The sequence below is a fragment of the Heterodontus francisci genome, chromosome 44 (assembly GCF_036365525.1).
Source record: "Heterodontus francisci isolate sHetFra1 chromosome 44, sHetFra1.hap1, whole genome shotgun sequence".
Classification (NCBI taxonomy): domain Eukaryota; kingdom Metazoa; phylum Chordata; class Chondrichthyes; order Heterodontiformes; family Heterodontidae; genus Heterodontus; species Heterodontus francisci.
In genome coordinates, this window is record NC_090414.1 from 13,581,360 (window position 1) to 13,608,670 (window position 27,311).

Genomic DNA, 27,311 nt, shown 5'->3' on the forward strand with positions numbered 1-27,311 from the left:
GATTTATCCAAGTATAGCATCATTTCTCTACTTTTCAATTCTATCCTTCTAGAAATGGACCCGAGCGCTTGGTTTGCTTTTTTATGGCCTTATTGATCTCTGCTGCTACTTTTAGTGATTTGTTCATTTGAACCCCTAGATCCCTTTACTCCTCGACTCTACTCAGACATACTCGAGCAGTACGTGGGCTTCTTATTCTTCCGATCAGGATGCATCACCTCACACTGATCTAGATTGAAATTCATTTGCCAATTGCTTGCCTATTCTGTAAGTTTATTAATGTCTTGTATTTTGTCGCAGTCCTCCTCAGTATTAGACACTTCATATATTTTTTTTTTATTTACAAGATGTGCGAGGCACTGGCAAGCCCAGCGTTTGTTGCCCTCCTCTAGTTACCATGGTCACCATTACTGATACTAGCTTTTTATTCTAGATTTATTTATTAACTGAATTTAAATTCCCCCAACTGCTGTGGTGGGATTTGAACTCATGTTTTCAGATCAGTAGTCCATGTTTCCGATTGCTAGACCAGTAACATAACCACTATGCTACCATTCCCAGTTCAATCATTGCAAGATGTTACCTCCCACATGGGAAGAGAGTACCGGGTCTGTATCAGCATCGTGCAGGGTTTTGTTGGTGTGTTTGAACTCCAGATCCATCACACTATCCTTCCAGAAATAAAATGGTGCTTGCTACAACATGCCTAAATGTTCTGTATCATTTACTCCTTTGTGTGCTGACACATTGATTTTAATGCTTTCAAGGGTATCTCTGAAATAAGGCACATTGTTTTATACATATTTATCATTCTGATTAGAACTAAATTAATTTCTTCTCATCTGGATATGGTTCCATACATTTTGGCTACCATTCAAGCAGGCTGAGAGTGAGAGAGAGAGACAAACAGAGAGCATTTACACTGCAAGAGCTGGTGATGGTGACTGACAACCGGTTCATTTTGTGAAGGAATAGCACGCAAACAAAGAAAGACCTGCATTTATGTAGCACCTTTCATGACAGCAGGACATCCCAAAGTGCTTTATAGCCAATGGAGAGCCTTTTTTGAAGTGTCGTCACTGTTGCAACATAGGAACAGCGACAACCAATTTGCGCACAACAAACAGCAATGTGATGATGGCCAGATAGTTTATTTTAGCGATATCGGTTGTAGGATAAACTTTGGCCAAGACACCGGGGAGATCTCTTCTTTCAACAGTGCCGTGGAATCATTTACAGCCACCCGAGAGGGAGCAGAGAGGGCCTCGGTTTAGCCTCTCATCTGAAAGACAACAGCGACCTCGCAGCACTCGCTCAGTACTGCATTGGGCATGTCAGCCTGCATTATGTCAGCCTGCATTGTGGCTTAAGTCTCTGGACTGTGACTTGAGCCCAAAAACTTACTGATTCAGAGGTGAAAGTGCTACCCACTGGCACCATAGACAATGAATTGAAGGGCAACTAAGGTGGATCACAGGCTATAGCTTCACCTGAAGACAACAGAATGAGAAGACATTGAACTTTGTCTGGAGCTCTAATTGCCAAATGGACTTATTAAACAGTAAAAGAATAAGATCTGTCGGAGAACACTTCCAACGGTCAGTTTTACAAGCTGAAGTGGGAGAAGAGGAAATAGAAAGGAAAAAGGAATAGAAAGAGGTGGTGATAGGGTGAGATGAAGAAGGGCGGGAGGAGGCTCACGTGGAGCATAAACACCAGCGTTGACCAGTTGGGTAAAATGGACTATTCCTGTGCAGTGTGGGCACAGGATAATTGAAAGCAATTGTGACAAAAGTGAAGTATTTTTGTTTAACATTTAACAGGCATTGGCGTCTTTCACTCTGTTGTGACACCGACAAACCAGCTTCACTGTTCAAACAATGTTACAGCTCATTTATTGCTGCTGTCAGGCTGTTGATTGGTTCAGATATGTTTTTGATTGGTGGCTCTCCCTGAATTGAGCAGGTGACTATTTAAATTGACTGAGTTTTAAAGATATTTGTCAGCCTGTTCTTTTTCAAATTGGTGCCTTTGTCTTAAGTCTTTGGACAGCGCGAGTCAGAGATCCATGGTGTTTATGCTTCATGTGAGCCTCCTCCTGCTCTACTTCATTCCACCCTATCAACATATCTTTCTATTCCATTCAGTCTCCAATTTCCTTATCTATCACTTGAGCTTGCAAAGCTGAATAACTCCTGTTGAAGCATTCTCTTACAGCTCTTATTGGCCTGGATTTTGCAGTCAGCGATGACCTCGAGGAAAGTGGCCCACTAAGATCTAGCAATCTCTCCGGCGGGATTTCCCTCTTTCTTGACAGTAGTTTAAATCTGGCGGCAAGTCACGCCAAGCAGCAGTGATGTCAGCAGGCAGGCAGGCAAGCAATCAAATTGTGAAATTTTCACACCCTGCCAGCCAGAAAGTTAAAAGCACTTCAAATCCTTCGCTTTTAAGTCAAATTTTCAGACAGCAAAATAAATGACTGTGATTGCATTAAGATAGAAACTAAAATAGAGAGACTTTTTAAAAAAAAAAAATCTTTTAATGTTTTTAAAAATATAAGATGAGCTTTCAGGGCCAGTGAGAGTGTTTAGCAGTAATTATGAAGTTAGTATGCTGTTAAAAATCCAGTTACATCTCTTTCAACAAGGTGTAACTTTTTCAAGGGTTTTTACAGCAAGACCAACAGCTTAAGAGTGGAAGTTCCCGTCAAATCATGATTGCAATAGTGATTGCAGTCTTTGGGAACCTCTAAAGCATACCCTACAGAGGAGCATAGACTCACTGCCCGCAACTTCTGGATTTCCACATTATGCACGTCTGGACTCCTGAAGTTACTGACCGTTTCAGTGGTGTAATGACAGCAAACGCTAGGAGTTTCGCCGTCATTACCACAGCAAAATATTTTATTGGTTAGCAGTCTTTTTGACAATTAAAACCTAAAACAAAGTCTAGTGCCATGTCATTCTGTTGCCTTCTGCAGATGAGGAAGCTCCTGCTAGAAGCAGTAGCCGGAATAAATTGAAGAGGGTTTTCTATTTATTCCCTGGACACCCTATGAACTTTACCTCGATATCTAGGTAAGTTAAGCACTCTCTGGGTCAGAATGACCAAAATATTTGGAGGAAAGTAAGGGAACCTCAAAACTGCATTGGGATAGGTAACTCTGAGAGTACAGTGCTAGAAGGGGGCAATGGAAGAGAATAGGATGGTCAGAAGTGATGAAGATGGCAGAGAGGATAAAGAAGTTGGTTCTGATGTTGATGGGAAAATTAATTGGAGGGATTAACACAGGAGTGCTCGGAGAGGTAGCATGTCAGTTCAGCAACGTACAGCACAGAAGGAGGCCATTCACCATCGTGCCTGTGTCTTCATGTGGAAATGGAATATTCAAGGACGACAAGGAGAGAATGTTGAGGGTTTTTTGTTTAAGGAGGAGACTGATGGTGGCAGTGTTAAAAGGGGTGAGAATAATGCGAGGTTGGTAACATCAGTGACCACGGGGACCACTGAGGAGGTTGGCATGGAGCTGAGTGGCATGGGTTGAGCAGATGAATGAGGATTTTGAAGGTGGAGATGGTCAAGGTACAGTAAAGGCATGAGCAGACGTGGTTCCAGAGGTAGAAGGAGATAGTCCTGGTGATGGACTGATGTGGGTAGCAAGCTCAGCTCACAGTGAAAGCAAAGAAAGACTTGCATTTGTGTGATGCCTCTCACCTTCTCAGGATGTCCCAAAGTGCTTCACAGCCAATGCAGTGCTTTTTGAAGTGTCGCCACTTTTGTCATGTAGGAGATGCAGCGGCCAATTTGTGCACAGCGAGGTTCCACAAACAGCAATTTGATAATGCCCGGATAATCTGTTGCTTCGTGATGTTGGTTGAGGGATAAATATTGAATGGAACAAAATGGCAATCTTGCACAGCACTGGACTCTACCTGGGTTGAGCATCCAGTGGAACTGGTATCACATGTAGGTGAGCAGTTGATGAGTACAAGATTTCATTTCGTAAAACTCCCCCACTCGTACACTCGTCGTCTCAGTTGAACACCGACCCCTTCCTTCCCCAGAACAGAACTTTGTGTTTCAGTTACTGGGATTGCTGCAGTGTTCCAGTGAACATCAACGCAAGCTCGAGGAACAGCATCTCATTTGCCGATTAGGCACGCTACAGCCTGAACATTGAGTTCAATAACTTCAGAGCATGACTGCCCCCCTTTTTGTTTTTATTTCTGGTTATTTTTTCTTTTTTATGTGTTTATTTTATTTTAGTTTGTTTCTACTGTGCCTACCCACTGTTTTTTTTTATCATGTTTTATCATGTTTGTGCTTGGGGCCAGGCTGTTCAGTTTTCTGTCAATTGATACCCTCTCTGTACTAACACTTTGTCTTTCACCACACCATTAACATACCATTTGCCTTTTGGTCAGTTATTCTCTGTGACCTTGCCCTATCAGCACCTTTGCTTTGGTTATCTCTGGCTCCATCCCCGCTTTACTTGCTTAAAACCTATTACATTTCTAGCCTCTGCCAGTTCTGATGAAGGGTCACTGACCTGAAATGTTACTCTGTTTCTCTCTCCGCAGATGCTGCCAGACCTGCTGAGTATTTCCAGCATTTCTTGTTTTTAGTGGTGCTGCAGTTGCCTTTCTTCCTTTCAGTCCAGTTGAGGCACCAGTGTTGTCATGTTTACAAGAAATGTGTTGATGAAAAATTACAGACTAAAGCTGAAAAGTTATAAAAATTGACATTGCCTTTTCAAGAAAATGGACAATGCTGCAAAAGGTGGTCACGTGTATTCAAACATTACCATACTGTCTGTTTAGAACAAAGAATATCTTCAAAGCTTAGAGCTGTCAATTGCACCCATCCTAAACCCATCCTGAAACATTCATAAATTGAGTGGGTTCTACTAAAACAAAGAAGGTTTGAAATGAAAACAGCATTAATGGATTATTCTCATCCTGGGCAATTGTGTGATCACCATGGGGGAAGAGACCAGAGCGTCTCCTACCAGAAGATGATGCGACAAACCTTTTACCTTAAAATGGCAGCCCTCGAAAAGAGAGAGAGAGAGACTCCCAGAAAGAAACATCACCAAACAGCTTGTCCAGCTAAGGGCTGGGAGGACAATCCAGCAAGCCATAAGGGAGGCGCCCAGCAACAAAATTCTACATTTTTAACTTGTACAGCGGTGAAATTGGAAGTGATCAGCTGTCTTGAAACTGAACTTTCAATCAAGAGAGAAATCTACAAACACCTCAGGCCTGCAACCAACGAGAACTTGACTTCCGAGAGAATTCTACAGGTTTACCGTGCACCCCGAAACTCTACCTCACCTAAAAACTGCTTACCCCTTTTTCTCTCTATCTGTTTCGTGTGCGTGTGCCTGTACGCATGCACGGGCATGCGAATGAATGCTTGAGTGGATGCGGTTGCGACAATTTCAGTCTCAGGCATATTGATCAATAAATAATTGACCTTCTGTTTTAAACCTACAAGAAAACCTGTCGCTGTCTGTTTATTTGACAAATAAATGTCATTGAACTATTCATTTTTTCATCTGATTAAAACAGTGTGCCTTTAAGACTCTGTTCAAAAAACAGTGTGTCTTTAAAAACTAAGAGGCACAGCGTGCCAGCTACACTTGTTATCTAGGCAACAGCAGGAGAGTGAGGAAGTCGCATTGTGTAATGTTTCAATTTGACTGTGTGCAGGGACCAGCTAAAACCAGTTTTGAGAGACACCAGCGAAGCGTGCTTGCCTTGAAAGAAGATAATTCTCTCAGCAGAAATTTTACAATGAGCCACAGGCTGTGTTAATTGCCTAAGGAGAAAAAATCCCTTTTGAAGAGAACATTCGTATTGCTGGAGGTAGCAAAATTCCTTTTTCTTTACTTCCAATCTAAGGAGTTCAAGATTGAATCTCTCTTGGCTGATTGCGTTTTCTGGAATTCGCAGTAAAGCTTTGACTGAAACCTACGAATTTTAAAATCCAAACATATGCCTGTCATTATACCCCGTGTTGAAAGAACTGTTTGACGCCTGCTGCAGCTGAAGTGCTTTGAATGCCTATCAAGAAAAGACGGTTTCATCAAATCCATGTGGAGACTTCGAGTGGCATCCGATTATTATTTTTACAGTAGGATACCTCATCCATCAGGAACATAACCCACAAAGACTTATAACCCAGTTATTTATTTATTCTTAAGAAACAGCTAATTTTTTAACAACATTTTTTTAAAAAATGGCTAACCATTGATTTTTGAATGTATGTGTGAATGGGGGAGTTAGGTTAAAATAAGAAGTTATAAGGTCTTTAGACATAGGGTTATCTTAATAGTGTTTAAGATTTAATTTTAATAAATAGTTAATTTGTTGTCTAAAGATACCTGGTTTGGTCTGTTTTATTCTGGGGGTTACTAGAGTGTTTAAAAAGACTGTTTTCCAGTCGGGTGGGAAAACCTTAGTAATATGCTGCGACCTGTGGAGTGATGGGACTGAATTGACAGTGCATTGCTCCCACCTCGGTCGTAACATAAAACACCAAGTGGTTAAACCCGATTAATAAAAAAACACTTGCTACAGTCAGGTGGGAGTTGAACAGTGGGAACCACCCATGCCCCTCACCACGTAGTAGCAGTGTCTTTGTGTTCCGTGACCCTGCAGTATGAAGCTTTTTGAAATAAAATGGCATTCATATAATCAAGGCCATCCCTTGCAGGACTGAATGGAATGTTTTTACTGCAAGCAAGTATTCTTTATTGATAGAATGCCGCACAGAGGAAAACATTTTCATTGATTGTGAAGAAAGGAAATCAGCTTTTGTAAATAGATTCAGTTACTGTATAGATTGGTGCCATTACTGATTTTCCACTTTATTTAAAAACACATTTTGTTGCTATTTTAGTCCTTTAGATGTCTTCCTCACCTCAGGCTTTGCACCAACTAGGATTCAAAGGACTGACACACGCTTTGTTGCCGAGTATCTGTCAATGCCATGCTAAACATCCCACAGGAGGTGTATAACAATAGGAAGGGTACAACACTCCCTTCTCTTATGAAAAGAGGACAAAGGAAAAGGAAAGACCATCAGCCCTTCAAACCTGTCTGAACCAGATGTGGTGCACCCTATACATCGTCAGACCTTAACACCTCCCCCCACCCCCCCAACAACCCCCACCGTCCTCCCAAAATCAGGCTCACCGCAAGGAGAGGTGAGAAAAACCATAGGCATGTGGAACAGCATTCTGGGAAATTGCTCTCCGATGCCTGAAGGTGAGGGAGTGAACTCTATGAGACTGCAGTGACTGATATTGATGGTCCCTGCAAACTCTCCTACCTTCCAGAATCCAAGTTACCTTACACTCTCAGGAACTCGTCCAGCTCCCTTCTGAATGCCTGCGGTGAATCCACACTCATTCTCTGTTACCAACCACCTATTCCGGAGGGAAGTGACTCCCTCTGAAAAGAAACACTTCCACCTTTTAACCTCACTCTGATTCCCTAACTTGCATTTATGTTTTTAACACAGTGAGTTTGTGTGATGTAGAATGTGCTGCCTGAAAGGGCGGTGGAACTGGATTCAGTAGTAACTTTCAAAAGGGAATTGGATAAATACTTGAAAAGGAAAAATTTGCAGGGGTCTGGGGAAAGAGCAGGGGAGTGGGGCTAACTGACTGGATAGTTGTTTCATGGAGCTGGCGCAGGCATGATGGGCTGAATGGCCTCCTTCTGTGCTGTGATTGTACCATGACCCCGAGTCCATCTTTGTCTATCTAATTCTAATAATCTATTCACTTGCAAAGAATTTAATCCCTTTGTTACTTTAAAGACTTGAAAGCTACAGTTTTCTTGAGTAAAAAGACCCAGTTTTTTAAGCCTGTCCTGATGCCGAAGTGCCCTTAAATTAGGTAGCAGTTGCATGACCTTCCCCATTCCTATTCGAGGGCCTCAGTATACGCTATTACAAGAGTCATAATGACACAGAAGGAGGCTATTCAACCTGTCGAGTCCATTTCAGCTCTTTGTAGAGGTGAGGTGGAAGTGACTGCCCTTGACATCAAGGCAGCATTTGACCGAGTACGGCATCAAGGAGCCCTAGCAAAACTGAAGTCAATGAAAATGAGGGGCAAAACTCTCCACTAATTGGAGTCATACCTAGCACAAAAGAAGATAGTTGTGGTTGTTGGAGGTCAATCATCTCAGTCCCAGGACATCACTGCAGAAATTCCTCAAGATAGTGTCCTCGGCCCAACCATCTTCAGCTGCTTCATCAATGACCTTGCCTCCATCATAAGGTCAGAAGTGGGGATGTTCGCTGATGATTGGACAATGTTCACCATTCGCAACTCCTCAGATACTGAAGCAGCCCGAGTCCATAAGCAGCAAGTCCTGTGGACAACATCCAGGCTTGGGCTGATAAGTAGCAAGTACCATTCACGGCACACAAGTGCCAGGCAGTGACCATCTCAAACAAGAGAGAATCTAACCATCTCCCCTTGATGTTCAATGGCATTACCATCCCTGAATCCACTGTCAATATCCTGGGTCTCACCATTGACCAGAAACTGAACTCGACCAGCCACATAAATACTATGGCTACAAGAACAGGTCAGAGGCTGGGAATTCTGGTGAGTAACTCACCTCCTGATTCCCCTGTCCACCATCTACAAGGCACAAGTCTGGAGTTTGATGGAATACTCTGCATTTGCCTGGATGAGTACAGCTCCAACAACACTCAAGAAGCTTGACACCATCCAGGACAAAGCAGCCCACTTGATTGGCACCCCATCCACCACCTTAAACATTCACTTCCTCCAACACCGACGCGCAGTGGCAGCACTGTGTACCATCGACAAGATGCACTGCAGCAACTCACCAAGGCTCCTTCGACAGCACCTTCCAAACCCATGACTTCTACCACCTAGAAGGACAAGGGCAGCAGATGCATAGGAACACCACCACCTGCAAGTTCCCCTCCAAGCCACACACCATCCTGACTTGGAACTATATCACCGTTCCTTCACTATTGATGGGTCAAAATCCTGGAACTCCCTTCCAAACAGCACTGTTGGTGTCCCTATACCTCGAGGACTGCAGCGGGTCAAGAAGGCAGCTCACCATCACCTTCTTAAGGGCAATTAAGGATGGGCAATAAATGTTGGCCTAGCCATCAACTCCCACATCTCCCGAACAAATAAAAAAATCCAGTCAGTCCCATTCCCCTGCTCTATCTCCCGTGCTCCTGCAAGTTTATTTCCCTCAAGTGCCCATCCAATTTCCTTTTGAAACCATTCATCGTCTCCACTTCCACCACCCTCATAGGCAGCGAATTCCAGGTCATTACCACTCGCTTCGTAAAAAAGATCTTCCTCACACACCCCTCCCTCGTTTCTTAAAACCTTAAATGTGTGTCCCCTAGTCCTTGTACCATCAGCTAATAGGAACAGCGGTTCTTTTTCTACCTTTCCTAAACCTGTCATAATCTTGCACCTCTATCAAATCTTCCCTCATTCTCCTTTGTTCCAAGCAGAGCAACCCCAGCTACTCCAGCTTAACCTGGTAGCTAAAAACCTTCGTCCCTGGAACCACTCTGGTAAATCTCCCCTGCACTCTCGCATCCTTCCTAAAGTGTGGTGACCAGGACTGGACACAGTGCTGTAGTTGGGGGATAACCAGTGCTTTATAAAGATTTAGCATGACTTTGCTGTTTTTGTACCCGATACCACTATTTATGAAGCCCAAGATCGCATACGCCTTGCTAACTACTCTCTTAATCTGCCCTACCTCCTTCAAAGATCTATGCACACGAACCCTCAGGTGTCTCTGTCCCTGTACCCTCTTTCGAACTGTGCCATTAAGTCTATATTGCCTCTCCCCATCAATTCTGCCAAAATGCATCACCTCACACTTCTCAGTATTAAATTCCATCTGCAACTTATCTGCCCATTCTGCTAGCCTATCTGTCCTGTCGCAGTCGATTTGTACCATTCTCACTGTCTACCATCCTCCAGTCTGAAAAACAACCATCTACCATTACTCGCTGTTTTCTGTCCTCAAGCCAGTTTTTTTTATTCAAGCTGACACTGACCCCTACCACCCTCTAACCAGTTCCATAAGCCTGCATTTTTTTGACCAGCTTTTGATGTGGTACTGTGTCCAGTGTTTTCTTAAAATCCATATAGATAACAGCCATCGCATTCCCGTCATCAACCTTCTCTGTTACTTCATCAAAAAATTCAGTTGGATTAGTCAAGCGTGTTCTGCCTTTTAGAAATCTGTGTTGGCTCTCCTTAATTAACTCAAACCTCTTCAAGTGCCTTTGAGGGGAACAAGAAAGAAAGAAAGAATGAATGAATTTGCATTTATATAGTGCCTTTCGCAATCTCAGGACATCCTGAAACACTTTACAGCCAATGGAGTACTTTTGAAATGCAGTCACTGTTACTGTTACTATTGAATCTGTTTGCACCGCCCTTTCAGGCAGCACATTACAGATCACAACAACTTGCTGCGTCAAAGTATGTTTCTTCATCTCACTCTCTGCTTTTACCAATCACCTTAATTCTGTGTCGTCTGGTCACCAAGCCTCCTGAGAGTGGAATCAGCTCCTCCTTGTTAACACTATCAAAACCCTTCAAAATTTTGAGCATCTCTTAGTATTTATTCCCTTAACCTTCTCTGCTCTATGGAGATCAATCTCAGCTTCTCCACATAACTGAAGTCCCTCATCCCTGGTACCATTCTACTAAATCTCCTGTGCACCCTCTTCAAGGTGTTGACGTCCCTCCTAAAGTGTGGTGTCTAGAATTGAACACAGTACTCCAGTTGAGGCCTGACCAGTGTTTTATAAAGGTTTAGCCTAACTTCCTTTTGTATTAGAAAAGCAAAATACTGCGGATGCTGGAAATCTGAAACAAAAACAAGAAATGCTGGAATCACTCAGCAGGTCTGGCAGCATCTGTGGAAAGAGAAGCAGAGTTAACGTTTCGGGTCAGTGACCCTTCTTCGGAACTGACAAATATTAGAAAAGTCACAGATTATAAGCAAGTGAGGTGGGGGTGGGGCAAGAGATAACAAAGGAGAAGGTGCAGATTGGACCAGGCCACATAGCTGACCAAAAGGTCACGGAGCAAAGGCAAACAAATATGTTAATGGTGTGTTGAAAGACAAAGCATTAGTACAGATTAGGTGTAAATACACTGAATATTGAACAGCAGCAAGTGCAAACCTGAAAAAAACAGTGGGTAAGCAAACTGAACAAACTAAGATGAAATGAAATAAATGCAAAAAAAGATTGTAAAAAATGTAAAAAAGAATGTAAAAAAAAGTATTATATGCTTTTATTTCTAAAGCCAGGGGTCCTGCATGCGTTTTTAACAGCTTCATCAATTTGTCCTGACATTTCCATAGATTTGTGTACACTCGCCCTCAGGTCTCTCTCTTTCTGCACCGCCTTTAAAATTGTACCATGTGCCATTTACTTTATATTACCAGGTTAATGACATTTACCCCCGAGGCTTTCAGTATTCAATGGGGTGGATTCATTCGGTCTTTTACCGTCTGTCATTTTTTTTGAATGTCCGCTTCATTTAGAAAAAAATCTAACAAACAAGGGGCTGGATTTTCGCTGTGAGGGCAGGAAATGGAAGTCGGGATCGTTTTCAGGTCTCGAGCCCACCCCCGGGGGAAACAGTAAATGGGTTCCGAGTTTCAGGGAGTTGATTCCTTAATTGCTATGGAGATGGGTTTGGCGCCCCATTAACCGCTGTGGGATGGGAAAGCAGGTGGGACAACTCAAATACGGGCCCAATTTAACCTCACCACGGCAGCCATTACTGTGGTGCCCGTTTCACTGGAATGACTGCAGAGTGAAAGATCACACGAGACTTGAATTCCACAATGTCTCAGCAGAGACAGAGGCCTAGAACCCAGGGCAGGGAAGCCCCTGGAATTCAAGACATGGACCTGGGGGTCATGCTTGCAGCCATGAGGGAGAGGAAGGAGGTCCTCTTCCTGGACGGTGGTAGGAGGAGGCCACCTTGCCCAGACAAAGCAGACGTGGATGGACTTAGCTGCCACAGTCAATGGAAGAAGTGTGGTCAGATGAACTGGGATCCAGTGTAGGAAGAGGTTCAGTGACCTGATTGATACACTCTGGCAAGGCAAGTGTTACCCCAACCCTCAGGTCAGGTCTCTGGGTATTCACCCTCCAGCAGACACACAAGCTGAGGACCCTCAGGGTGCATGCTGCTCCTGAACAATGAAAGGGGTGTGTCCCCAGGCCACTTACTGACCCCTCAGAATGGCTCAGCCTGTAACCACTGATGCATGCTAATGATTTGGTGCAGCTGCCATTGGCCATAGATGACTGAAGTGCCTTATCTCGCTCTCTTTTGTCCTTTCAGAAGAAACAGGCACATAATACCTGAGAGAGGGCCCACACGGATGGAGGTGTCCTCTGCCTTCAAATTATCGCACCCATGAGGAGGGAGTGATAGAGGTAGCCTGGATCGCAGACCATGCGAATGTTGGCCATGGCAAGATGGGCACTCATGGTGGAGATGGTGATTAGAAGGAGCAATGCTCTCATCAGGATGTCAAACACCGAGTTGCATTGGGAAGCCTCAGAACTGTAGAGCCTTCAGCTCTCCAAGGCTATCTGTCATGATCCCTTCTTGTGTCTTCCAGAGGTGCAGGCATTGAGCCAAGGAGATCGTCTCCCTTACCATCACCGGGCCAAGAGGACCAGCAAAGCTCTGAAGGAGCACCGTCACACCTTACAAGCGCACTGTCCACCACGTTTAGATAGCGTGGCACTGGATGAGGAGCATGGCAGTAGTGGAAACAAGGCTGTACCTAGAGCAGCAGCGGCAGATGTGCTCCCACGTGTCAGAGTTTACTGAGGCAGTACGGGGTCACGGTTATGTGCGCCCCCACGGCTCAGGGCTTTGAGCGCGTGAGCTCCTCCATTGAGAGACTGGCCAAACTCATGGAGAGTCATATGCGGCAGTACTTGGAGTGCGTGCAGAAACTGTGCACTGACATACACAGGATGCGTGCCACACGCTGTAGCCTGGACTGGTCAGTGGCGCTGGTGGGGCAGAGATGTTTGGAGGGAATGCTGGTTTTGCCCCAGCTGGTGCTCCCCTCCTGCCATCTGGAGTGCCAGCCCAGGACTGAGGATGTCACTGGGGAGGAGGGTGCCAACCCTCCTGGGACACCGTCATTATCTTTGGCCTCCTTGACCTGTCTGACAGAGGGAGTATCCGTGCAGCAGGGCCCAGCAACAGAGGCTGCCCCTGCAGTCATTCAGGTGTAGCACCCTCTGGAGGTTCCCCCACTGGCAACTCCCACTCCTCCAATGTGTTGTGTCCTTCCAGTCCTCACCATCCTTAAGGTCCACACCTCTCTGGAGGGTCATGTTATGCAGAGCACAGCAGACCACCATAATGAGCGAAACTCATGCAGAACTTTATTGTAGGGCACCACCCGACCGATCCAGGCACCAGGACTGCATCTTCAGAAGCCTGATGGCCTGTTTAACGGTGGTCCTAATGAGCAGATGGCTTTGGTTGTATTACCTCTGTGCCTCGGTCTGGGGCTCTTGTACAGAGTGTGTAGCCATCTCTTCAAGGGATATTCCTTGTCCCTTAGAATCCATCCACTTACGTCAGGTTTGGAGTGAAGAGCTGCAGCAGCCTGGACTGCCAGAGGGTGAAGGAGTCATGACCTGCCAGGAAAGCGAGTGCACACATGGAGGAAACTCTCGTTGTAGTCACAAATCAGCTGAACATTGAAGGAGTGGCAGTCGTTCCTCTTGAATCTCACTGGCCTGTCACTGGCCGTGTGGGTACAATCAATAATGCCCTGCACCTGGGGGAATCCAGCGATACCAGCAAAACTCACTGCCCTCTGTGTCTGCCCGGTCCCATCTATCATGAACTGAGTATACTGTCCAGCTCTGACAAAGAGGGGATTAGTGACCTGCGAGATGCAGTGGTGTGTAAGGTCCGCAGCTGATCCTTGGAAGGAGCCAGAAGCGAAGAAGTTCAAGGCTACAGTGACTTTGACGGCTCCTGGCAGGGCATAGCGACCAGTGCTGTGAGGTGTGAAGTCTTTGGCGATGAGGGCACTGATTCTATGTCACCTCCAGTTAGCTCCGTCATCGGTAGTAGATCTTATGTTGAGGGTATGGCCTCCATGTCCTTCCTGCCCCTCGTTCCTCTCCCCTGCCACCCTGATGCCTGGCACTCAGCCCTTGCTGTGAAGGGTGTTGCTCCTCATTGCCATTGGGCCCAAAATATGAGAGCTGTGCCCCCATTGCCAGATGCTCATGTGGCTTCCCCAATTGCGATTGGAAGCCTTGCCTCCCGCCCTTATGACCCCACAATGCCAAGACAGTGACGATCCCCTGCAATGCCCAAGCACTTACTGACCACTCTCCCCACCACCTGAGCTGCGGCCATGGCACCTGTTTCCCCAATGGCAGAGTTATTCACCCTTTTATGGGAGCCAGTTAATTCCCTGGGTGGCCATGACTGGATCCTCACTCTGTACCTGCCTCCATTCACCTATTCTGCCCCACACAGCATGTGCAGCCCATCCACCCCCCCCTCACTGTGAAAATCACAACGTCCCCCATTAACAAGCTCTTAATGAGCTCCTGAGCCAGCTTAATTGGCGTTAATTGGCACCAGCAACAGCATCGGGACACCAGCACATCAGCCTGCGCTAGCATTTTAGACCCCTGCCCGCCTCCGCTGCCACCCCCGGGGGGGGCCGGAAAATTCAGCCCAAGGTCTCAACGCCACAACTAACTTGGTCATAGCAGTTCCTGACTACTTACATCGAATTCACTTCATAGAAACAGGCCATACAGCCCAACTGGTTCATACTACTCGAGCCTCCTCCCAACCCCTCATCTCAGCCTGTCAGCATATCCTTCTGTTCCTTTCTCCCTCTTTTGTGTACCTCACTTCCTTGGGTCAGCCATGGCTTTATTGGTAGGATACTCACTTCTGAGTTAGAAGGTTGTGGGTTCAAGCCCCATTCCAGGACTTGAGCACAAAAGTCAGCAGACACACATGCACTACTGAGGGAGTGCTGCACTGACAGAGGTGCCGCCTTTCGGATGAGACCGAGGCCCTGTCTGCCCTCTCAGGTGGACCTAAAAGAACCCATGGCACTGTTTACCAGAAGAACTGGGCAGTTATCCCCGGTGCTGTCATCAATATTTATCTCTCAATTTATCTGGTCATTATCACATTGCTGTTTGTGGGATCTTGCTGTGCGCAAGTTGGCTACTGCGTTTCTTACGTTAAAACAGTGACGACACTTCAAAAGTACTTCTTGCCTGTATTGCACTTTGGGATGTCTGATGGCTCTATATAAAATGTAAATCTTTCATTATTTCTTTCCCCTTAAATGCATCTATGCTGTTCGCCTCAACCATTCCCTGTGAGTTCCTCATTCTCACCGCTCTCTGCATAAGCATGTTTCTCCTGAATTTTCTATTGGATTGATTAGTGACTGTCTTATATTTATGGCCTCTAGTTTTGGACTCCTCCAGATACTTCTTGGAATTGATGACCAGAAATGTTCACCTAGTGGAGGGTGACCGGTGACAATTTGCAGTTACTTTTACTCAAATGTAATTTTAGCTCTCCTGCCCTCAGGCAAATGATTAACATTGAGGACAGAATATTATGTTGTCCTAACCGTCGTGACCCTGTTAAATTGAGTGCAATTGCTCTTTGCTTGGCAGGTTGCTGGATTCCATTTTCCACTACCGTCAAGGGACAGTCATTTGCATTTACGTAGCACTTTAACATCCCACAGGTCTCCACTGAGGCATAATGAAGCAAACATTGGACACTGAGCCACTGAAGAGAAATATTATGAATGGTGGACCAAAATCAGAGATGGGTTTTAAGGAGAAGAACCTGAGGTGGAGAGGCAGAGGGGTTTAGGGAGGGACTTCCAGAGTATGGGACACGGATGAAGACAGAGCCGCCAATGGCGGGGGTGGGGGGAGAGACATTGGGAGGGGGGAATGCACAAGAGGCCAGAGTCGGAGGGACAGGGAGTGTTTTTGTGGGGGTGGGGGGTTGGCTTTGCTGGGGGATGGTTGTAGGTCTGGAAACAGTTACAACATGAGAAGGAGCTCGTCCAAGATGGATGATGCCCAAGCAGTGTGACAACTTAGATGCACTGGAGGGGTCGAGAGAGTTGGGGGAGAGGTCGAGCTGCTGTTGTCAGCGTACATGTGGAAGTTGACTCCTTGTGTTCTGCTGATGTTGCCAATGAGGGGGCCACGGTTAAGGTACTTTGAGGATAAGAGATAACTGCTGAGGAGGAGGAAGAGAACCAATTGCATGAGATTCTCTGGCTGTGACTGAATGGGTAAGAGTGGAGCCAAGCAAGGGACCCTCGTACTGTGGTGAACCGTGTCAAAAGTTTCAGACAATTCGAGACAGATGAGGAGGAATAGGATGTTACTTGTGACTTTGATGAAGTGTCAATTCAGTGTTGTGGCAGGGACGGATTGGAATGATTGACATTGGACTGGCCCCCGAAAGGGCTTGGGATTTGCCATTGTTACAAAAGGCAGAGCCCGAGATTAATAACTAATGTTGACTCTGCCGAGCAAGCATTGTGGGCAGGGGTGCCAGCTGCGGGTTGGGTGAATTTCTGGAGGTTTCTTCACATGGCCTCCCGCCTCGAACTGCCCCCGCACTCCTGCTATTGGTCCTTTCCCTGACCAACTGGAAAGAGAACAGACTCTTTGCTGCCCAACTGCATTAATCCTAACCGTCAGTCAGACAACATTTTTCATGCATCCTCCATTAAATAAATGAAAGGCTTCGAAGACGGGGAAAAACACAATATTGTGTAACATCCCTCTGATTTTTCTCCCATCAGTTTCCTGGCGATTTATCTCCAATTCCTGGAGGCTCCAGGTCAATCCGAGAGGGTTGGCAAACCTAATTTGGGTGTTGCACAGAGCACAAAAATCACAACCAACAGAACCTTGGTTTTGCCCATGAGGTTGATGACACTAAAATAGTCCTCATTTTAATGATTATCTTTTAGTTTATTTATACTTTCCTGAACTTTTCATGAAAATGAAGTCACTTCAAAGGAATGACTAATTACTGAGCTTCAGATAAATAGATCTGCAAAACAGATATTTATCTCCCACTTGATTGTGCATTGCAAGCTTTTTAATTAATTCAAAAAGAAAAGAATTGCAGGGTAATATTCCTTTCCTTGTTAAGCCATCCCAAATGAAATTTTATGTTTAACAGTAGAAATTTTTTTTTAAAACCTGTTGGGAGGGAGGTTATGGGACACATTATGAGGGATTCTGATAGGCTTAGTAGGGAGAAACTATTTTCACTGGCAGGAGGTTCGGTAACCAGAAAACACTGATTTAAGGTAAGTGGCAAAAGCACCAGAGGGGTGATGAGAATTTTTTTACGCAGCGAGTGGTTGTGATCAGGAATGCACAGCCCGAAAGGGCGGTGGAAGCAGATTCAGTAGTAACTTTCGAAAGGGAATTTGATAAATACTTGAAAAGGAGAAATTTGTTAGGCTATGGGAAAAGATGAGGGGTGTGGGACGAATTGGATAGTTGTTTCAAAGAGCCAGCACAAGCACGATGGACTGAATGGCCTCCTCCTTGCTGTATGATTCTATGTTTCTATTGCGAGAGTATCAATGATAGTGGAGTAAAGGTAGGCAAATGGAGTTGAACTACAAAGCAGCCACCACCTCATTGAATGGCAGAACAGGCAGATGGAATATAAGGTGATGTGGAAAGGATGTTTCCCCTTGTGGGAGAATCTAGAACTAGGGTCTCCATTTAAAAATAAGAGGTCGCCCTTTGAACACAGAGATGAGGAGAAATTTTTTTCTCCGAGGGTCGTGAGTCTTTGGAATTCTGTTCCTCTAAAGGCAGTGGAAGCAGAGCCTTTAGATGGATTCTTGATCAGCAAGGAGGTGAAAGGTTATCGGGGGTAGGTGGAAATGTGGAGTAATCAGTTCAGCCATGAACTTACTGAATGGCGGAGCAGGCTCGAGGGGCCGAGTGGCCTACTCCTACTCCGAATTTGTATGTTTGTAAAAATACAGCAAGGCAGAGTATTTCTTAAATGGTGAGAGGTTGGGAAGTGTCGATATCCAAAGGGACCTGGGTGACATTGTTCATGAGTCACTGAAAGCTAACATGCAGGTGCAGCAAGCAATCAAAAAGGCAAATGGTAAGTTAGCCTTCATTGCAAGGGGATTTGAGTACAGGAGTAAAGATGTCTTGCTGTAATTGAACAGAGCCTTGGTGAGACTGCACCTGGAGTATTGTGTACAGTTTTGGTCTCCTTATTTAAGGAAGGATATACTTACCATAGAGAGAGTGCAAAGGAGGTTTACCAGACTAAATCCCTGGGATGGTGGGATTGTCTTATGAGGAGAGATTGAGGAAACTGGGCCTGTATTCTCTCGTGTTTCAAAGAATGGGAGGTGATCTCGTTGAAACTTAGAAAATTCTTACAGGGTGTGACAGGGTGGATGGAGATGGGATGTTTCCCCTGGCTGGTGAGTCTAGAACAAGGGGACACGGTCGCTGAATAAGGGTAGGCCATTTAAGACTGAGATGAGGAGGAATTTCTTTACTCAGAGGGTGGTGAATCTTTGGAATTCTCTGCCCCAGAGGGCTGTGGAAGCTCAATCATTGAGCACATTCGGGACAGAAATCGATAGATTTCTAGATACTGATTACATCAGGGGATATGGGGATAGTGGGGGAAAGTGGCATTGAGGTAGATGAGCGGCCACGATCTGTTTGATTGGCGGAGCAGGCTCAACGGGCAGAATGGCCTACTCCTGCTCCTAGTTCCTTTGTTCCTAACACTTGATCTACAGGTCGGAAACTCCAATGTGATACCCACCGTGGTGTGAATTCCCTATTTGGGCCCTTCAGGAGGCTGGAAGACCACTTCTCACTCAGCCGAATGATATCCAAATCACTTAGAATCATAGAACACATATCGAGGCCACTTGGCCCATCGTGTCTGTGCTGGATCTTTGAAATCTTTTCCTTTCGAAGTGTTTATTTCATTGCCTTTTATAAGTTATTATTAAATCTGCATCCTCTACCCTTTCAGCAATTGCTGGGCCACAGCAGCTTCCTGCATAAAAATGTTTTCTTCTTACCTCACCTTGGCTCTTGCCAATCATCGTGAATCTATGTCCGCTGGTTTACTGATCTTTCTGCCACTGGAAACCATTTCTCCTTATTTACTCTATCAAAGCCCTTCATGATTTTGAATGTCTCAATTAAATTTATGCTTTGAGGCCAAGCAGAGAAGGTTAGAAGGAGATTTAGTAAATGTGTTCAAAATTATGAACGGTTTGATAAGGTAAAAAAGGAGAAACGATTTCCACTGGCAGGTGGGTCGGTAATTAGTGGACACAGATTTAAGATAATTGGCCAAAAAACCAGAGGGGGGTGAGAATCTTTTTAATGGAGTATCTTGTGATCCAGAATGCGCCACCTGAAAGGGCAGTGGAAACAGATTCAATAGTAACTTTCAAAAGGGGAATTGCATAAATACTTGAAGGGGAAAAAATTGAAGGCTATGGGGAAAGAGCAGGGGAGTGGGACTAATTGGATAGCTCTTTTAGAGAGCCAGTACAGGCATGATGACCTGAATGGCCTCATTCTGTGTTGTATGATTCTATGATGCTATATAAACCTTAAACTTTACTTGGATTATTTTTTTAAATCTAGGAGCTCAGTAAATCTTTAATAGACGTTCCATTAAGAGTCCCAGGATGCTGTGGGAGGCGAGGGTGGAGATTGCAAGGGCTCTGACCCAAATTTTTAATTCCTCTCTGGCCACGGGGGAGATGCCAGAGGACTGGAGAACAGCTGATGTGGTCCCACTATTTAAGAAAGGTTGTTGAGATAAGCCAGGGAACTACAGACCCAGTGAGTCTCACGTCAGTGGTAGCGAAACTATTGGAGAAAATTCTGAAGGAGAGAATCTATCTCCACTTGGAGAGGCAAAATTTGATTAGGAATAGTCAGCGTGGCTTTGTCAGAGGGAGGTCATGCCTAACAAATTTGATTGAATTTTTTGAGCATGTGACCAGGTGTGTAGATGAGGGTAGTGCAGTTGATGTAGTTTACATGGATTTCAGCAAAGCCTTTGACAAGGTCCCACATGGGAGACGTATCAAGAAAGCAAATGCACATGGGATACAGGGTAACTTGATAAGGTGGATTCAAAATTGGCTTAGCTGTAGGAGACAGAGAGTGATGACAGATGGCTGTTTTAGTGACTGAAAGCCAGTGTCCAGTGGCATACCACAGGGATCTGTGCTGGGTCCCCTATTGTTTGTCATTTATATAAACGACATAGATGACTGTGGGGGGTAGGATCAGTAAGTTCGCGGATGACACAAAGATTGGCCGAGTGGTTAACAGTGAGGTGGAGTGTCTTAGGTTACAGGAAGATATAGACGGGGTGTTCAAGTGGGCAGAAAAGTGGCAGATGGAATTTAACCCTGAAAAGTGTGAGGTGATACACTTTGGAAGGAGTAATGTGACACTGAAGTATTCAATGAATGGCCTGACTGGGAAGTTCCGAGGAACAAAGGGACCTTGGTGTGTTTGTCCATAGATCTCTGAAGGCAGAAGGGCAGGTTAATAGGGTGGTGGAAAAGGCATATGGGACACTTGCCTTTATCAATCGAGGCATAGATTACAAAAGCAGGGAGGTCATGTTGGAGTTGTATAGAACTTTGGTAAGACCACAGCTGGAGTACTGTGTGCAATTCTGGTTGCCACATTATAGGAAGGATGTGATTGCACTGGAGGGGGTGCAGAGACGATTCACCAGGATTTTGCCTGCGATGGAACATTTAAGCTATGAAGAGAGGTTGGATAGGCTTGGGTTGTTTTTGCTGGAGCAGAGAAGACTGAGGGGTGACCTGATTGAGGTGTACAATATTATGAGGGGCATGGGCAGGGTGGGTAGGGAGCAGCTGTTCCCCTTAGTTGAAGGGTCAGTTACGAGGGGACACAAGTTTAAGGTGAGGGGCAGGAGGTTTAAGGAGGAAGAACCTTTTTACCCAGAGGGTGGTGACAGTCTGGAATGCACTGCCTGGGAGGGTGGTAGAGGCGGGTTGCCTTACATCCTTTAAAAAGTACCTGGTTGAGCACTTGGCACGTCATAACATTCAAGGCTGTGGGCCAAGTGCTGGCAAATGGGATTAGGTGGACAGGTCAGGTGTCTTTAATACATCGGTGCAGACTCGATGGGCCGAAGGGTCTCTCCTGCGCTGTATTATTCTGTGATTATAGCGATGTTCATGAACGATGTATGTAATTCTGGTTTGTCATTTAGCTTGACTGAATCTTTTGAAGTCCCTTGATGTTTCTTGAATCTTCGTGATGTTCTGAATAAACATTATTGCGCTGGTGAATTTTTCTCTGAATTTACCTAAGCCGGTGGGGTGTGGTGGGGAGCTGAGGCGATTTTTTTTTTTTATGCAGCAAGTTGTTGCAATATGGAAGCCTGAAAGGGCTGTGGAAGCAGATTCAATAGTAACTTTCAGAAGGGAATTGGATAAATACTTAAAAGGAGAAAAAAATACAGTACTATGAGGAGAGAGTGGGGACGTTTTTAGTCAGATGGGGGCAGATGATTTTGATTGAGAGCACTCAGCAATTTCAGTCACAGTGAACTGTTGTGTTTCTTTATTATTTTCTGATATATAACAGTGTTACGACCAGGTGGGAAAGGTGTCTCGGGCTCTGTTACTATCTTCACCTGGTCTTATTGTAACAGGGTTTAATTTTAAACACACTGTGTTTTGAGCTCCCCTTTTGTGAATCCTTGTTTACAGCTTTCCAATTATAAGGCAAAGAAATGAGCACAAACAGGCTTTCTTTGGTTTAAAGAAGAAAAATTAAATTGATTAAACCTTAAACTCAAAATCTAATACAGTTAACGCCTACAGATATATGACGCGCCCACGCTAGCATGCACACACGATACATGCGGAAAGAGCAGAAGAATAGATAAGTAGAACAGTTTGAGGCAATATCCTGTTACTGTTTCTCAAGCTCGCTTGTTTGAAGATATGGTCTTGTGCTTCATTAGGGCCCTCTATTCTTCATAAATCTTGTTCATGTTTGAGATTTTTCTCTCTCTGGGTTTACGTGTCAGACAGGAGAGGAGATGTTCTCAGTTCATGAGCACACGGCTTTCTCATCTCAAAATCTACTTTTCCAGTTTAAAACTCCCCCAGTTGGCCAGCAGGTGGTTACTTGACCGACTGGTTTGACCAGGTCTCTTCTGTGTATTGGGACAGGGACTGGTTCCCTTTGTTTCCACACTGTCTGGTACCATGCAAAGGTCCTTCCAATGTCAGGGGCTTGCAATTTTAAAGTTTTAATGTTAATGTGGCGGAATAGTGTGTGCCTCAGCCTTGGCAGGTGGGGGCTTTGCCTGACAACAGTCTCATTAATTTGCTAGTCGGTCATAATGGAGCAAAACCCACCAAAGCAGAAAAAGGCAATAAATAGTCCTGGCTCTGATCTGGGAACTTTAGCTTCTTGTGTGATAGCTGTTGAACTGGTTGTGATGCATCAAATGATGGTATGGTTGCCAACTCCTCTTGTACAGATTCCTGGAGGATTCATCATATGGTCTCCGCCCTCCAACCGTCCTCCCTGCCCCAACATTGGCCCACCCTCAAAGTACCCCGGCCAGTCGGTAATTGAACAGACTCTTCATTCCCTGATTTGATGATCCTTGACCATCAAACAACCTTTTTTCCATCTGTGATATTTTTATAAATAATGAACAGAAACATTCAAAGAAAATTTAAAAAATTTTTTTTAATGCCTTGATGAATTTCCTCCTGAGTTCAATTTGTAATTCCTGGAGTCTCCAGGACAATCCTGGAGGGTTGGCAACCGTATTTGACGGTAATGATCTAGTCATCGTGTCAGAAACTGGGTTAGTTTCAGTATTAATGAAAGAGTCGCCATAGAAATTGATGGTAGAACAAGTATGTTCTCATTAAAATTCCAAGTCTACTGTCACGTTGATTTTTTTTTTGTGAAGCTATCCTGGTCTTGTACATGCTCTTGCAGTGGCCGGTCCAACTGATTTTCTGCTTCTCCTTCCCTTCCATTTTTTTTCAGTGTTGACCTTGTACATGCCCAGATACACGTCACAGAGGGGAAGAGCTTACCTGACCTAGGCCTGAGGCAGGAAACTATCCGCATCAACGGCAGTGCCATACAGTGCAGAGTTACGACTGAGGATCCAGCACGTGGCTTCCAACCAGACACTGGCCGTATAGAGGTAACAGAAGTTCACCATTCCTTGTCGATATGATGGGAGTCCAACAATGTCAAAGGAAACGTTGAGGCTGATTTTAACTTAACTGGCCGCATGAGACACCCACAGGGTTTTGAGGGGATGGGTGGAGAGAGCGTGGGAAATGGTAGTTTCAAAACGCGCCCAATATTAAACAAAACCAGAAAGTGCTGGAAATACTCAGCAGGCCAGGCAGCATCTGCGGAGAGAAGAGCAGAGTTAACAGGTGGAATTTTATGCTCTCCCCCGCGGCGGGCCGTCACCATCCCACCTACACCAAAACATAGTCAGGGACGGGAAAGCCTGTGAACCTGAAGTGGGACATTCTTTTGGGCCTCCTTATCTCGAGAGACAATGGATACGCGCCTGGAGGTGGTCAGTGGTTTGTGAAGCAGCGCCTGGAGTGGCTATAAAGGCCAATTCTGGAGTGACAGGCTCTTCCACAGGTGCTGCAGAGAAATTTGTTTGTTGGGGCTGTTGCACAGTTGGCTCTCCCCTTGCGCCTCTGTCTTTTTTCCTGCCAACTACTAAGTCTCTTCGACTCGCCACAATTTAGCCCTGTCTTTATGGCTGCCCGCCAGCTCTGGCGAATGCTGGCAACTGACTCCCACGACTTGTGATCAATGTCACACGATTTCATGTCGCGTTTGCAGACGTCTTTATAACGGAGACATGGACGGCCGGTGGGTCTGATACCAGTGGCGAGCTCACTGTACAATGTGTCTTTGGGGATCCTGCCATCTTCCATGCGGCTCACATGGCCAAGCCATCTCAAGCGCCGCTGACTCAGTAGTGTGTATAAGCTGGGGATGTTGGCCGCTTCAAGGACTTCTGTGTTGGAGATATAGTCCTGCCACCTGATGCCAAGTATTCTCCGAAGGCAGCGAAGATGGAATGAATTGAGACGTCGCTCTTGGCTGGCATACGTTGTCCAGGCCTCGCTGCCGTAGAGCAAGGTACTGAGGACACAGGCCTGATACACTCGGACTTTTGTGTTCCGTGTCAGTGCGCCATTTTCCCACACTCTCTTGGCCAGTCTGGACATAGCAGTGGAAGCCTTACCCATGCGCTTGTTGATTTCTGCATCTAGAGACAGGTTACTGGTGATAGTTGAGCCTAGGTAGGTGAACTCTTGAACCACTTCCAGTGCGTGGTCGCCAATATTGATGGATGGAGCATTTCTGACATCCTGCCCCATGATGTTCGTTTTCTTGAGGCTGATGGTTAGGCCAAATTCATTGCAGGCAGACGCAAACCTGTCGATGAGACTCTGCAGGCATTCTTCAGTGTGAGATGTTAAAGCCATTAAGCCCCAATTAAGGGCCTCTTCCCACCACAGCCGCAGTTACTCGCGTGGCGAACGGCCCTGCCGCCGCACAGGAAGCACGGTAGGAAGAGCCGTGCAGGCTGCTTCCCGGCTCTGCTGCCTGACTTGCCAATTGTTTCCAGCATTTTCTGTTTTTTTTGTCTCAGATTTCCAGCATCCACAGTATTTTGCTTTTGTGTTAACACCCAACGTTAATCCCAGCGGACTTCAGTTGCAGAGAAAATTCAGATGGGGTGTAAAACTAGCTTTGCACCCTATCCCATCAGTTTCCTGATGGGTGGGTTAGATTAAAATTGCCCAGGCCTTTGGGTTAGAGGAAAGGAGTTGCTCAGTGCACAAGGGAGTGTCAGGACTTGATAGGATACTGTCTGTGTTATTTTCTGATCTATCTTTTCTGAAGTGCAGTTTTTCCTGTGCTTACTTAGTGGGTAGTGAATCTTTGCGTGTGCGTGATTTCTTTGCCGTGATTTTCTTCATGTAAGTTAGGCGCAGTGTGGGGGCTTTCCTCGATACTGTTATTTTCTGCAGTGAGTTGCAGAATGTTTTGTGGCTGCATTATGTGTAGTGTGTAATAAAAGAGGCAGCCAAATACAGTCCAGACTTATGGACACTTAATTGGTATTCTGACAAATTTTGTGTTTGAATCAGAATTTCTTTCCACTTCAGTGCAGTTCAACAAGAAGAACAATTTGCATTTATATAGTGCTTTTAATGTAGAAAAATGCCTCAAGGCACTTTGCGGAGGAGTAAGTAAAGCAGTCACCAAGGCAAGGAAGAGCTTAGGAGGTGCGACCAAGAGCTTTGTTCAAGTCAGCTTTGAAGAGGTTCTCAAAAAATGCGTTCCCCAAACTGGTCTGCTTTCAAAGGCGTAGTAAAAATCCACTTCTGTAAAAATGCTTCTCGTCTTAGCCATAAATTCCTGCATTTGCTGCTGAGTGATCATCTCTCCCTCTTATTAAAAAAAAAGATTCTGAGCTGTTCTTTTATGAACAGAGGGGGGGGTTACTTATCTTGACTGGTCCTATAGGATATGTTTGTGTTTGAAGAGAGATAGGGGTACAACATGGCACCTTAATGCTGTGACCCTCATCAGTCCCTTGAGTGTGGCTCCACCCCAGGGAGTGTGGAATGTACCCTTGCATTGATGAGGTAAAAAGAGGAAGGAGGTGCTTTCCTCAAACTGTTACAGGTGATGTTTCGTAGAAAGCCGATATATTTAATCTTTTTTTTTTCACAAAGGTGATGAATTGGCCATGTGCACTCATGTTGCATCAGCTACTGTTTGTCTCTGTTATACAGAAGAATGTGAGTTAATATCCTCCGAAGGTTTCAGTTTCTGATTAGCCCACTTGCTACCTTTTCAAAAAGGCAATAGGCCTGTTACTCAGGGTCATTTTTCTCCATACTGTTTTCATCCAAACGTAGGCAGAACAGCTCGCTTTCTCCCACACCTATGACTGCCTTGGCAGTGACCATTTCAGTTTTAAAATTCTCATCTCTGTGCTCAAATCTGCGGCCTCGCAGCTCCCCATCTTTGTAACCTCATCCAGTTCTACAACCCTACGGGATCTCTGTACTTCTCCAGTGCTGGCCTTCAGCTGTCTAAGCCCTGGAATTCCCTTGCTAAACCACTCTGCCTCTCTCTCCTGCTTTAAGTTGTTCCTCTAAACCAGAAATTTGACTGTTGGTCACCTGTCCTAATATCATCTTATATGGCAAAGTGTCAAATGTTGTTTGATAACGCCCCTGTGAAGTGCCCTGGAACATTTTACTACATTAAAGGTGCTGTGTAGATGCAAGTTTTTGTTGCTCCGAATCTCAATCACAATTTTTTTTTCAGCCAGTTCACCATATTTGTTATGAGAGCACCAGTAATAGCAAGACCAGTCAGGTCTCAAGAAAGAGCAATTTGGTTTAAGTTGCAAGCACCAATGTTTCTCCCTTCTGTGTTATATCTGTGGTGTGAGGTGGTGTGGAGTTCTCAATAAGTGCCTTCAGTTTTGCTGCTGGATTTCTGATAATTTCTTTGCTGTAAGTAAATGAACAGCAAGGATTTAATGAGTGCAATCTCAACAACATTCTTTGTTATCGGCTTGTGTGATATTCAGTGAAATGTTCGGGGGGGTGGCGCAAAAGGAAAGGTAGTAAAATGTTATGTTATGATTCCAGAGGGATGGCTGCCATGTTGAGCCCTGGCTATAGTTGGGGGTTTCCAGTGGCCTTGTGGTGCCCCGAATTAAATCACAGGCACAGAGGAGGCAAAGATCCTCTGAGCTGGGAGTTCACCCTACCTTGGGAAACTGTTTTCACTGGCAGTAGGGTCAAGGACTTAGGCTGCATAAGAACTTTACTAGAATGATAACTGAACTGCCCCATTCCTGGTATGTGGTAAGATTGGAGAAGCTGCGATTGGTCTCATTGGAGTAGAGAAGGTTAAGGAGAAACCAAATAGAGGTATCCAAAATGGTGAGGGGTTTTGATAAATAAAGAAAAAATGTTTCCAGTGACAGAAGGGTCACTAACTAGAGGGCACAGATTTAAGGTGATTGGCAAAAGATCCAGAAGCAACACGAGGAAACATTTTTTTATGCA

At 45.2% G+C, this 27,311-nt stretch overlaps 1 protein-coding gene across 5 annotated transcripts in view; it reads left to right on the plus strand.

The window, feature by feature from the left end:
* The window catches only part of LOC137355917 (pyruvate carboxylase, mitochondrial-like), a 1,077,083-nt gene that overhangs the window by 223,312 nt on the left and 826,460 nt on the right, over positions 1-27,311 (plus strand). For all 5 annotated transcript variants that reach the window (XM_068021564.1, XM_068021567.1, XM_068021566.1 and 2 more), the window contains one exon: positions 23,215-23,377. In XM_068021564.1, coding sequence (XP_067877665.1) covers positions 23,215-23,377 — 163 coding nt within the window. The remainder of the gene's footprint in view (positions 1-23,214; positions 23,378-27,311) is intronic.